The sequence below is a fragment of the Notolabrus celidotus genome, chromosome 19 (assembly GCF_009762535.1).
Source record: "Notolabrus celidotus isolate fNotCel1 chromosome 19, fNotCel1.pri, whole genome shotgun sequence".
NCBI classification, from domain to species: domain Eukaryota; kingdom Metazoa; phylum Chordata; class Actinopteri; order Labriformes; family Labridae; genus Notolabrus; species Notolabrus celidotus.
Window position 1 is genome coordinate 28,298,700 of NC_048290.1, and position 12,996 is coordinate 28,311,695.

Consider the following 12,996-nt stretch of genomic DNA (forward strand, 5'->3'; position numbering starts at 1 on the left):
TCTGTTTAAACATTAAACAGTCGTCCTTTCCTCACTGGCAAATGAGGACAATTGTTTTTATGGTAAATGGACTTGTACTTATATAGCACTTTTTTAGTCTTTCTGACCACTCAAAGCACTTTTACACTACTCTTCACATTCACCCATTCACAACCATTCATACACTCATTGTAGAGGCTGCTATATAGAAAGGGACCACACTGTAGAAGCGGGACTACTATGGCACATGACTCCTCTCTCCACAGAGCTTAAGTGCAGTGTCTTGATTAGCTTGATGGGGAACAAGTGTGAAGGTGCAGGAGGGAGCCAGTGTGGAGAAGAGCCCCGCCCAACACTCTGTGGGGAAGACTCCACACAGGCAAACGCAGATCACCACAGAAGTGTAGATCCACAATGACTGATGAGCACCTTGTGGCTTGCCTCCACCTTGCAACCTGCTCCTACTGCCCTGCTTATGAAAAGTTAGCTGCCTCCTCCCAGTGCAAGAGATCCCACTAAGGTAGACACATGTATGTTTGCCTTTTTTACTTCTAAAAGTACTCCATATGTGACTTTTATGTGGTTTACTTCTGTTTCTGTTGTGTATAATTAATGTTGAGGAAGGCTTTTACTGCAGACCAGAACCTCTGTGTGTTTAATATAATAGTAGTAGACCTTGGCACACTGACAACTTAAAAAGTAGATCTTGGTTTGAAAAAGGTTGGGTCCAACGTTAGAGGATACTGTCCATCCTGTTCCCAAGGGACTTCTTCATCTTTATATTTCAGGGTCCTGTCCATCTCATATTGGAGCCAGTCTTCATGCCAAGAGTCCTGTCCATCTTCTACTGAAGGGTCCTAATGTGAGTTTCCATGCTGAAAGGACTTGTCTATCTTCATGTTGAAGGATTTGTCCATCTTTATGTCCAAGAGTCCTCTCTATAATGATAGTAGCAAATGTTGATTTGCACCTGTTATATGTCTGGCGAGCAGAGGGAGTCCAGTACATAGACATGCACAGTGTTAAGCAACTTGAGCGGTATGCAAACTCAGGTACAAGGAGTCCACGGTATGTCTGAAGTTACGTTTTATAAAGTATTGCTCTTCAAGCTATTAAGTGGTCCTTATTGAACCCACCACCCAAACATAACACTGTCCTCTCCTTCTTCTTGTTTAAGGTTTCTGTTCATCTTCATCCTGAAGTCTGGCTTCATGTTGGTGGATCCTGTCCGTCTCAAGCTGAAGGGTCCTGTCCACATCCATGTCAATGAATCAAGTCTATGTTTGTGTCCGAGTGTCCTGTCTGTCTCCATGATGAAGGTTTCTGTCCGTCTTCAAGCTGAAGGGTCCTCCTCATCTGTTAAATGGAGGGTCCTGTCTGTCTGTGTGAAGTAGTTTTCCTCTTTCCACTGCCGAAGTGTCCACTGCCCTGCCAGACGCAATGGCTACATGAGGCCTCGCCGGTCCTGCCAGAGCTACCCGAGGTATCACCGATCCCACCAGATGCAGAGACCGGCCCCGGGATCCAAGAAATGTGGATCCATCATACTTAAGTCAAAGAGTGTATCCAGAAAAGCCCCAGTGCAAAACGCTACCGGGGAAGTGACAGCCCTGCCAGACGTAAAGGCCACCTGGGGCTTTGCTTGCTCAGCCTGACGCAAAAGCAAGTCTGCAGGATTTAGAAAAGGGTCTCTTTAATGTCCCTGCAGTAAATAAAGTTCAGGTTTGCCAGTCGCAAGGGCTACCATTGGGAACTAATGACCCTGACCCCAGGTGTGAATTATGATCCCATGAGAACTCTCAGCCTTTCTCTTTAAGAGTCAGTCTGAGTCACTCTCATGGAATCACCTGCAGCTATTGGAAGCCAGCCCGTCTGCTTCATCATCACTGTCCTCCCTGCCATGTCTTCTGGAGCTGCTTGAGCCTTCAGATGAGGGATGCTCGATCTCCTACCAGGAGTCAGAGGAAGAGTCCTCGTACTCCTCAGAGCCGCTAGAGGATTCCATGCTCTCAAAAGCATCCTGGACCTCCTCCACAAAAGTAAGTCAGAGGAAGAGTCCTCATACTCCTCAGGGCTGCTAGAGGATTCCATGCTCTCAAAAGCATCCTGGATCTCCTCCCAAAAGTAAGTCAGAGGAAGAGTCCTTGTACTCCTCAGAGCCGCTAGGGGATTCCATGCTCTCAAAAGCATCCTCCATCTCCTCCCTTACATCAGAGAATGAAGAAGAGTCCTCCTCTGATGAAGGGTGGCAATGCATGTGCATGTTCATCAGGCTGTCCAGGAAAGGAGTGATGACCCAAGGGTCCATGCCAAAGTAAGGGGAAGCAGGATCATTGAGAGGGTCAGAAGGATCAGGGAGCTCTTCCTCATCCTCAACACCACCCACAACCTTGTCCTCCCAGGAACTGCTGTTTGGATCCTCTTGCTCTGGAACGCATGATCCTCCATGGCTTCCAGCATATCAATGACTCCTTCAAGGCGAGAGTGAAACGCAGGATCAGCCAGGGTCAGATCGATGAGTTCCGGGGTGAATGAAGGTCCAGTAATTTGAAACTCTGTGGGGATCTCAGGCATCAGTCGTCCATACCAAAAGGAACATTCAGACTCTTCATCCGAACCTTCAGAATCTGCGTCATATGAACTTTCAGAAACAGTATAATGATCATCTGAAAGTTCAGACTCAGCATCGGTTGGAGGTGCAGCCGGGGCATCCGCTGAAGGAGCAGGAGAAGAAGCAGGAGAAGAGGGACTTTGTTCTCTCTCAGGCTCGCCTCCACAAGGTTCAACCTCCAGAAGCACATCGACGTCATCAGGTCTGACGACAACCAGCTCTTCTTCCTCCTCCTGCTTGTCAGGTAGGGCTGCATCAGTGGGAGGACTCTCAGCAGATGAGTGTTGAAAGAGGCCAGCTGAGGAGGATAAAGATTGAAAAAAGTCCCAGTCTGCACATAAAACACTTCTTCAGGAGGCTTACAGGCTTACATGTGCTGGGAAATCATGTTGGTGATATATCTTTCAGGTATATTCTAACATTTCTACACTGACTGTTCGCCACCAAACGTTCAAACAGATATGATGCCATCACCAACTGTAATAATAATAATATCAAATAGTCAGTAGATCTGTTAAAGCTAGGGTTGGTAGTCACGGAAAACTAGCATGAATTTGAATAGAAATGTACGCACAGGAGGCGGGCAGAACGACAGGACGGGATTTGATTGGTTTAAAATTTTGGACCCCAAAAACAGTGATTGGTTGGTGTTTTCCCAGGTTTACTCCGGCTGTAGATAGCAGCTTTTTTTTTACCTCTTTTTTAAGAACACATTATGTATTGATTACCATCAGGACATAAAGATCATTTTAACCAGTATAACAAAAAGTGGATCTAAATCTGACTACCAACCCCAGCTTTAACTTTCATACATTAAGACAGGATGACTGATTTTATGATGTGATGCAGTAACATCACATAAACTGTCTTTTTTTCCTGTTTTTGCTGCTGAAAACATTTTATTGTCAAACATCAGCCCGTGGAACTACTTTGCAAAGTGAAAAATTACAGAGAAGACCTTAACTGCAACTTTGTTTTCAAATGTCTTCAGAACTAGAAACACATTCCACACATGTCCTGCAAAATTCAACTCAGTCTGATCGATTTGATCATTTTACACCGAGAAAACATCGAGTATCGACAAACCTCAGTTTTTCTTTTAGAACACTCAATATGAAATATTATTAACCGTCTATACTTTCACAATCTCCAACAATTTGTGATAATACTGGCTTAATTTGACTAATTTGTTAATATCTTATAGCCTATATAAGTAGTTATATACTTTATAGAGATATTATGAGCAGTAAAGGCCTCATTTTATTATGTCACCTCAATGTTTACTGTGAGTAGTTCATCTGAGAGCACTGTTACAGTCAGATGATAAGAGGAACTCGTGGTTATCAGCTCTGCTTTAAGGACAGCTGAGGGCCAAGAAACAATACACACACACATCATGTTCATAATGAAAAATAGTGAACAATAGATAGTTTGTCTGGAAGACGTGTATCATTTAATACATACGTGTTCGAAATTAGGGCCAATGGGAGACAGCTGCGTATTGGCACCCAATTGTACACCTCTCAAGCTTATACTCTATATAAGATTATCACATCCAGGATTCAGGGCTCATTTTTCTCATTTCCTGCGGGAGCTCTGTCATTTTGAGACCAGCGCTGTACTTCTTTACCTGTGACCACAATAAATGTTTCCTGAGACCTGAACGAATTCTCCGGTGTTCATTCTCGAGCTGTCAACAAAAGAAACGGGGCTGACAGAGAGGATCACTGAATTACAATATGAATGTTATCACCTGTAGGGAAGTGTACAGATGCATTAACAGACATGCACCCATACATTTAAAATAATCTGTGTCCATGTAAACTGTGTCACTTCATACTGCCTGTTCCTATTTCTCTGTTTTCCCTTTGGACATTTAGACATGTTGATTTCTTCAGCTTTGAGTAGATTCATTTTACTGCATTCTATTGTTTCCTCTTGGTCATTGTATTGTACTGCTTTTTGTCACGGTCAGAAAACCTATTCAACTGTGCAGTGTAAAGTATGCATCATTAAAAGCAGTTTTCACGTGGAGTTAGAGCTGTCTTACCAAATCACATGATGATTACCATGATAATTGTGGTTATGGTGATAACTGCTCTGAACCTATTGGTGAGATTAGTTAAATAAAAATGATAAGGTCACCTACAAAATTTTAAATCAGAGCATGATACATTTATCCTAACATAAAACAGGGGATTCAATCAATCTGGCGTAATCAATTCGTATTCACTTAGTTAAGCAAGCCTAAATCTGGTTGGCATCAAATAAATCAGCGGTGTCAAACATCCGTCCCGCGGGCCAAAACCGTCCCGCCACAGGTTCAAATACGGCCCGCAAAAACAAATTTGCAAAGTGAAAAATTACAGAGAAGAACTTAACTGCAATTTTTCAATAAAAGTAACTACCATTTCAAATTGATCCTCTAGGGGTTGCATAAAATCATAGTGCTGACGGAGCTGACCTGAACAATGCTTTTTTTCCAGGACTTTTGTTCTCAAAGTGAGAAGATAGATTACTTGCTGTTTGCATAATTCGGTTCAGATTCATAGACTTTTTAGAGCACTATAAGATGATCCAATTAGTACTAAAGTTTACGTATATGTAAACTTGTAACAGCAGGAGCGGTGGATCCACAACCTTCAAAAGGAGCCACATATTGTACGTGTGCTTACCATACATGTGGGTGCGTCACAGGCGCGCTCTGTCACTATACTAACACTAGCACTACACCCCTGCATACAACACTGTCAGCAAGCACACTGTTCATGCTGGAGCTGGGGGGTCCATTATAGTCCACTTTACCTTTTTCATAATTATAATCTATCTGTTCTTTAGCAAACATTACACACTGTCAGGTGAATGGGTAACCTGTGTGTTTAGTGTGTTCGCAGCAGGTTTCAGTGCTTAAAGAATATCATATTCGGCCCCACTATGAGACTCATCATGGAGAAAAATACAATAGATGTTTTTGTAGAAAGATAGTTCATGTACTGTGAACATTTTCAGAATATACTTGTACGTTTTTGCACTACAACAAAGGGACAAATACAGAGTTGTTGTTATTTATAGATTATTATGTTGTGATTTAACTGGTCCGGCCCACTTTAGATCAACTTGGGCTGTATGTGGCCCCTGAACTGAAATGAGTTTGACATCTCTGAAATAAATGCTCCTGCTGTAAAAAAAAAAAACGTCATGACGTCAGCATTTAGTTATACGCCTCATATGTCTCTCCATTTTATTATTCAGCTAATTTAATTCAAGCCGACATGTATGTATGCTCTTCAGCGATGTAAAATGACGGTTACCAAATCAACATGAAAGAAAACAATGTTTTGATTTATAGTTTTGATAAATTGTCCCATTAAAGAGGTTTAAAGAGGAAAACACGATTATCGTAACGTTACGACTCAAACTCAATTTTCATGCTCTGGTTGAAATTAAGTCTCTGCAAAGAAGTAATGCCAACGTGCTTTATATTTTATATACAATAATAATTACTGTTTTTTACTAGCTGTGAGTGACGTTAACAAGAAGCTCGAGAAACACCGTTTAAAGGTGACAGTCTTATATTGTACAGGTTCACCGAAAAATGAAGACTGCGCATGCGCGGGGGCAGTGTAGTTCATGAAGATTGACAGAACCATGGATGCTGACGTTGCGAATTATACCAGACCACCTATTTTCAATAAAAACAATCTAATGGTCAATGGTAAAGCAAAGCGGCTGGTAGGGGAGCTGCAGGTCGGGTATCGCAACCAGGTCACACTATCACTGTTTTTGTAGTGGTGAGTGTGACGATAACGTGATGCACTGTAATAGGTTATATACATTTGGCCTCAAAATGAGATGTGACATTTTATACAGTCTACGCAACAGCTGTAATTGCTCCTCACGCATGCGCTCTCCACTCGGAGGCTTGACGCTGTCTGCTTTGTTGGAGCTATCGATGCTGTGACTTTCGGTTAGTCTGCTGCAAATTGCAAGACATTACGTGGGATGTTCTGCGTGTTTTCTGTTTATCAGTCACAGTAAACACGTTCTGGATCACAGTACGTGCTTGTTTGCTGTGGGGCCGCTTCCGACGAGAGAAGTAAGGAACCTCTGTATATAAACAAAACGCAGCGAGCTGCTTTTTAAGGTGGCACGTCAGAGACAGCTGCGGCTAAAGCTCGTCCACTAGCCACCTTTAAAGTTAGCTAACTTCGTCTGGGTCGCGTTGACAGCGATGGAAATCACTATACAGCTCTCTTAGGAGTTAAACTCCCTAAACACTCTGTCTGCGAACATGAGAGAAGAGGATAGGTTGTTCTCAGGAAGGCAGCCCATGGCAAGTGGAAGAGGGGGTGGACATCCCTGCTGCTGCTGCTGCCCTCACTTGACAGAGGAGAAAGGAGCACTTGCTATCAAGAAGACTGACCCGAGGCCACCCGGTCATCTGTCCGAGTCTCAGTAGTGTAATATCAGACTCTGGCACATCATGGAGACGGTGGGCAAATTTGAGTTCAGTCGGAAGGACCTGATAGGACATGGCGCATTTGCTGTCGTCTTCAAAGGCAGACACAGAGAGGTGAGCATTATTGTATTTGAATACTCGTGTTGTTTTCAGAAAATGTGTATCAATGCAAGCAATGATGAAGCGATCGGTGTGGTGTTGGTCTGGCTGCATTGTTAGCCGAGAATTGGGTGCTATTGGCCATCTGGTGTATTTGTTTTCATTGTACGGCCTTAAGAGGCCTGGGAGCTCCTGCAGGATGTTCTTAAAAAAGCAGGCAGTTATGGATCAAATGATGACATACGTTTGAGCAGGCTACGTGCAAAACCTGGACTAAGTGCATAGTGCTCGTCCCCCCTTTTGATAGCATTTGTGTTTTACATGTTAACGATGCGGATCATGCACGTCCCAGATCGTGTCAAATTGAGATGTGGAGCAGCAGAGATGTATTGTTTTCATTAGAGATCTCCTCCATGCTGAGGCTTTAAGAGAACATGTTTAAACATGTCCTACACCTGTAATCACGAGCATGAATTATTGGTAGTTTCCAGTTAACAGATAAGCACTAGTGACTTAATGAATCCCATTTAGTTAAAGCAGTACAGATGCTGTATTGTATCCTGATTGTTTGAATTATTCATCTGTCACTACAATTTCTAAAGATATCCAATGTCATGTCTTCCAATGCAAACATTTAAATAGATTAAATGTCCTGTAACATTGCATTGGGTTTTAGGAAATGTTGTTTCTGTGTCAAGACTCACTGGCTGCACCACACTACTACCATAGCAACCAGACCACCTGGCTGATTACAGCCTCAAGCAGATACCAAGAACCATTAGGAAACCATTCAAACCATCAATAACTGCTACATCCTTTAACAATATTCCACAATTAAATGCTATAGTGTCAGTGTCAAATCCACCTATATTTACTTTGGGGATTTTTACATTTAGGGTCTTCAAAGACATGAATGTTATTGACATACTGGGACTTGTGATGAAGTGCAAATACTGACCCCATCATATAATAGAAATGTCTAGTGTCACACATGCTGCCTTGTATTTTTTGTTTCCACCTAGAAATTAATATTGCATTAAATGTGTCTTTGCAGAAACATGACTGGGAGGTTGCAGTTAAGTGCATAAACAAGAAGAACCTGGCCAAATCTCAGACACTGCTGGGGAAAGAGATCAAAATTCTTAAGGTAAGTCTACGAGTATTCTTTTCAGAAAGTTTAGTTTATTCACACACATCATCACAAATGTGCATTTATATGTATTCAGTAAACATTTTCACACTGGTTGGATGTGTGGAAAGGGGTGACCCGAAGGAAGCTATTTTAAAGCTTTTAATAGGAGGCCCAATTTCCCACAAATGAAGTGGCTGACAAGATACAACAACAACATACTAACAGACAACAAACACACAACAGACAATCCCAATACTGTGGTTACATACATAGATTAGTGGGTGCATTAATATGATCAGTAAATTAATCATGCATTGCCAGAAGTTGCAATTTTAGCTTTTTCTTGAAGATGGAGATGGAATGTGACATTTCTAATCCACCGTCGAGCTTGAGTAATTAGGTTTTTATTCCTGTTGGCATGTGTGTGCATAGGTAGGAAGATTGGAAATCGGTTCCAATATATCATGTTGTTACTTGTTCTTAAAAAAATCACAACAAGGAACCCAGCTATATCTTATTAGACCTCAACAATATGACAAAAACTGAATTGCATGCATGATGCAGATAAAAAATAAAGTGTGCACATAAGCAAACGCTTACAGTTCCTATGTATCATGCTTTCTGAATGTTGCACACATCACCATTTTGATTTGTAATCCATCTCTCTATGTATCCAAAGTAATTCCACACAGCAGACGTGCTCTTCTTTTTCACCACAAGGTCTTGTCATCCATTTTTTCATATTCTCTTCTTCTTAGTTTATCATTATATCTAACCCTACAGTTACCACCAGATTGTCACTATTCATAGATGGTAGCTGATGCTTCTCTCAATTTGCTAAATGGTGTGAATGCAAGGTTCATGCATACAGAGCCTCATTTGATTGTTCAGTTGTTCACGTGTGGGTGAAATGCATGGCACATGTACAATCAGAAGTCCATTGAAGCAGTCATTGGCACTGTGCACATCAAGATTGGTTTTAAATTGTGCCTTTTTGGCAGTGTTGTAACTGACATATTTGGATCTGAAACACATAAGAAAATTGTCCTGGATAAAAACATCTCTGTCTTTGAACATCAACAGTGATGTTTCCCACTTATCAAACGTGTCACCTTGATATTTCAATGTTTATTGGATCATGTATATAGTGTTTTGCTGGAGTGAATGATTAAGAACATGGCCAGAGAAGTAGCATATGATGGAGTGAAATATAAACCCAACAATGTCATAGGGAAAGTTAATGTTCTCGTGTTTTCTGCAGACAGTATGGAGCCCTTTGTTTGGAATGTACAGGGCAACTCAAGGGTAAGCATGTAAACCACAAGATCTAATTAATGATTCTCTCTGTCTTTTCTGCAGGAACTGAAACACGAGAACATTGTTGCCTTACTGGACTTTCAGGTATTTAACGCTTCACTCACAAACATCATCCAGATCATGTTAGAAACAGTCTGACTGCACGCTGTTCAAGTGTTCTGTTTACATGCATCATTATCGCACCTCTTATTGTCCCAGTTATCTCATCAGCCTATGCACATAAAACTGGAGCAGATGGGTTATTAGATTTGTCTGTTCCACATGACCCACTTCTGCCTCATGCAGCGTTGTTTTCCCTTCTTGTTAAATGAGTCTCCGCTGCATGCGTTCGTTCTGAAAATTGGTTCTGTGTCTTCATGTTGGGCCATGTTTCCCTTTGCTTTCCATGTTCAGCAAAGCCTTTTAAAGTTTCAGTAAGTACGTCTGCCTTTGGGGCTTGTTTGGCTGAATCATCATCATCATCATCATTTCTGTTTACATTCTGTTGACAGTCACATGGGCCGTTTCTGCTGGTCTCCATCAGTAGGGCCTCCCAGGGAGTGTAGTGTTCGAACTTTGCACCTCTCTTGGTTATTCCAGGAACCAGCCATCAGCCTAGGGTGTAGCTGAGGTAACATACTCATACAACTGACAAGAAGGTCATTGTCACACTAGGCAGGTGTTTCTGTGTGAGGTAATGAATGTGAATACACACTCTTAGAGATGTTCTTGCCTGAAGCTGAGAAACCAGTCTGATGCTTCAAACCTGACAGGAGGTGAGGAGAGACAGTTCGACCCCTGGCCTAAAAAAAAAAACATAACACAGCAGAGGTTTGTTTTGTGTTTCTGGTTAGTGACTAATACACTGCTATCTGTTTGAGAAACATGCAAAGCAGATGTTGTGGTAGTTGTAATATTTGTAAATATTGCAAAGGGCAGAAGATAGATAGATAGATAGATAGATAGATAGATAGATAGATAGATAGATAGATAGATAGATAGATAGATAGATAGATAGACAGACATACTTTGTTCCAGCAGTTTACAGCATAGGACAGGAGAATAAAACAATGTGCTTACATATTTGCAAAATAATAATGCTAAAATGAAATAATAATAAAATAAATAATGATAATGTGAATATAAAATAAAAAACAACATTATAATAGTAATAATAAGGTGAATATAATAGGAAATAAAATAATAATAATAATAATAGTAATAATGATAAGGTGAATATCAAATACAACAATAATAATACTAATAATGATAAGGTGAATATCAAATACAACAATAATAATACTAATATTGATAAGGTGAATACACATTGAAATAATAATAATATTATTAATAATGATAAGTGAAATAAAACAATAATATTATTAATTAATGATAAGGTGAATATACATTGAAATAATAATAATGTTATTAATAATGATATGGTGAATAAAAAAATAAAAAAATAATAATAGTAATAATAAGGTGAATATAAGATAAAATCAAATAATAATAATAGTAATAATGATAAGGTGAATATAAGATAAAATCCAATAAAATAATAATAATAATATTAATAATGATATGGTAAATATTAAATAATAATGCTAGTTATAATGATAAGGTGAATATAAAATATAATAAAATAACATAATAATAGTTGTAATAATGATAAGGGGAATATAGAATAAAATAATAATAATAATAATAATAATAATAATAATAATAGTAAGTTGAATAAATATAAGAGATATGTACACTTCTCCAGTTCTATCTTATGAATCAATAGTGAGGTATGTTATTGCACTGTTAAAATTGCACCAGGTTTTTCTGATCATACACAGTATGAAAAGCACAAACACAGAGCGATTTAAAAATGAGGAGTTTAAATATGAGGAGTTTAAGAATGAGGAGTTTAAATATGAGGAGTTTAATTATGAGGAGTTTAATTATGAGGAGTTTAGATATGAGGAGTTTAAGTATGAGGAGTTTAAGTATGAGGAGTTTACTGTCAGTTTGTGGGTGTGAATCATAGATAATGACCCGGGAAGACACAACATAGTGCAAAGTCCCATCTAGTGAAATGAAAGAAGGTCAATACTGGGCAAAAGTTTCTTCATTTGATGGAAAGATTTGTTCTGGATTATTAACAAAACACAGACTTAATACAGTTTTTATAATTCACACGTGGCAGCTGGGATGTTGACGTGCATCCTATCTGAGACCCCTCACAGATCAACAGAGGTGCTGTGGTCTCACTGCACTTTTAGTTTTGATGTATTTACCCTTTTATCTCATATTAAATATCACATATCCAACATCAAACAAGCAAAGACTTATTTTTCATTGATCATAGCTGACATTTCTTCCTCCATCCTTATCTATTTCTGTCAGATGGCTTAGTCATCATGCAAAGAAGGCTACAAAAAAAGTCCTGACCAGTGATGCATACATTCAAATGCTGAGCAATGCTAGCTGCTCATCCACCCAAGCACAGTCACCTTGTACGGGTTGCAAATAGCTCTCTGACTGCTCTGCCTGGTGGCTCCTATGCAGAATATTAAAGCATTCTGTATCTTATCTGTATTCTGACACAGAGTGACACCTCTGTCTGGGCATTAAAGATAGTCCGAGCTGGGCTCTTAGATTACAGGTTTGTTATTGCGCAGCAGCAGGCAGCGTTGATGCTCTGTGCAGGGGATCCGACCATCCATCCATCTAATTAGGTCAGGAAGAAAGTGAAACCCAACCAAACACTGGACACCTGAGAGATGCATTCACTTTGATTTTCACTTAGTCTGCTTTCTTACTGAAAGTCACTCCAATGAGTTTGAGCTTCAATTAATCACTTTTCTCTAGATGCTCCCACAATTGCTGACGAATAGAAGTGTTTCATTTGATTGTATCTGTCAACTCATCATTTTGTTCCCATTCATATTCAATCCTTTAATTCAGAAAGTAACTTGAACATGTCAGCCTCCAAAGTTTTATTTCAACACCTATTTCTCTCACAGAGGAGCTTATGGTTTTTGTGGTGTCATTATGTAGGAAACTCCACCTTGTGAAACAGGAAATAGCAACTCCTACAAAAGCGGCCTGGTGGTCTCACTATTTTACCGCAAGTGGTGTTATTATAAAACTTTTATCATGACAAAGTTTGTAAGAAGTTCTACATGTTTTTTTGGGGGGCTGTGAAAATGCTTAATACATGCAACACACACAATCTGTAGCAACCAGACACTTGGCCCATGTCTGAAACAGGCTGACTGTCGGGCTGGTTGGTTGTTGTTGATGTTCAATAGAGCCAAAGACAACCACATTCTAAAAGGCCTGACTCAGCTGAACTACACAAAACAGTCTGGCCTCTGACTGGGGGGGAGGTTTGACAAGATACGTAGGTCAGAGTGAGGGACTGCAGTCATC

At 40.1% G+C, this 12,996-nt stretch overlaps 1 protein-coding gene and 1 long non-coding RNA gene across 5 annotated transcripts in view; both read left to right on the top strand.

Annotated features, from left to right (window-relative positions):
* Positions 1-332: 332 nt before the first annotated feature.
* Positions 333-4,254, top strand: LOC117830757. Its single transcript, XR_004634834.1, has 4 exons — positions 333-499; positions 768-841; positions 1,157-2,281; positions 3,907-4,254. It is a non-coding gene; the product is annotated as an uncharacterized LOC117830757 (long non-coding RNA).
* Positions 4,255-6,283: 2,029 nt separating this feature from the next.
* The window catches only part of ulk1b (unc-51 like autophagy activating kinase 1), a 39,668-nt gene continuing 32,955 nt past the window's right edge, over positions 6,284-12,996 (top strand). Inside the window, exons 1-4 of one of the 4 annotated variants that reach the window (XM_034709799.1) lie at positions 6,290-7,163; positions 8,203-8,295; positions 9,640-9,681; positions 10,089-10,207. Coding sequence is in view for 3 of the 4 variants with exons in the window: in XM_034709797.1 (XP_034565688.1) it covers positions 7,074-7,163; positions 8,203-8,295; positions 9,640-9,681 (225 nt within the window). In the remaining variant the exon portion in view is untranslated. Of the gene's footprint in view, positions 7,164-8,202; positions 8,296-9,639; positions 9,682-10,088; positions 10,208-12,996 lie in introns of all 4 variants that reach the window. The other 3 variants (XM_034709797.1, XM_034709796.1, XM_034709798.1) reach the window with 3 other exon arrangements.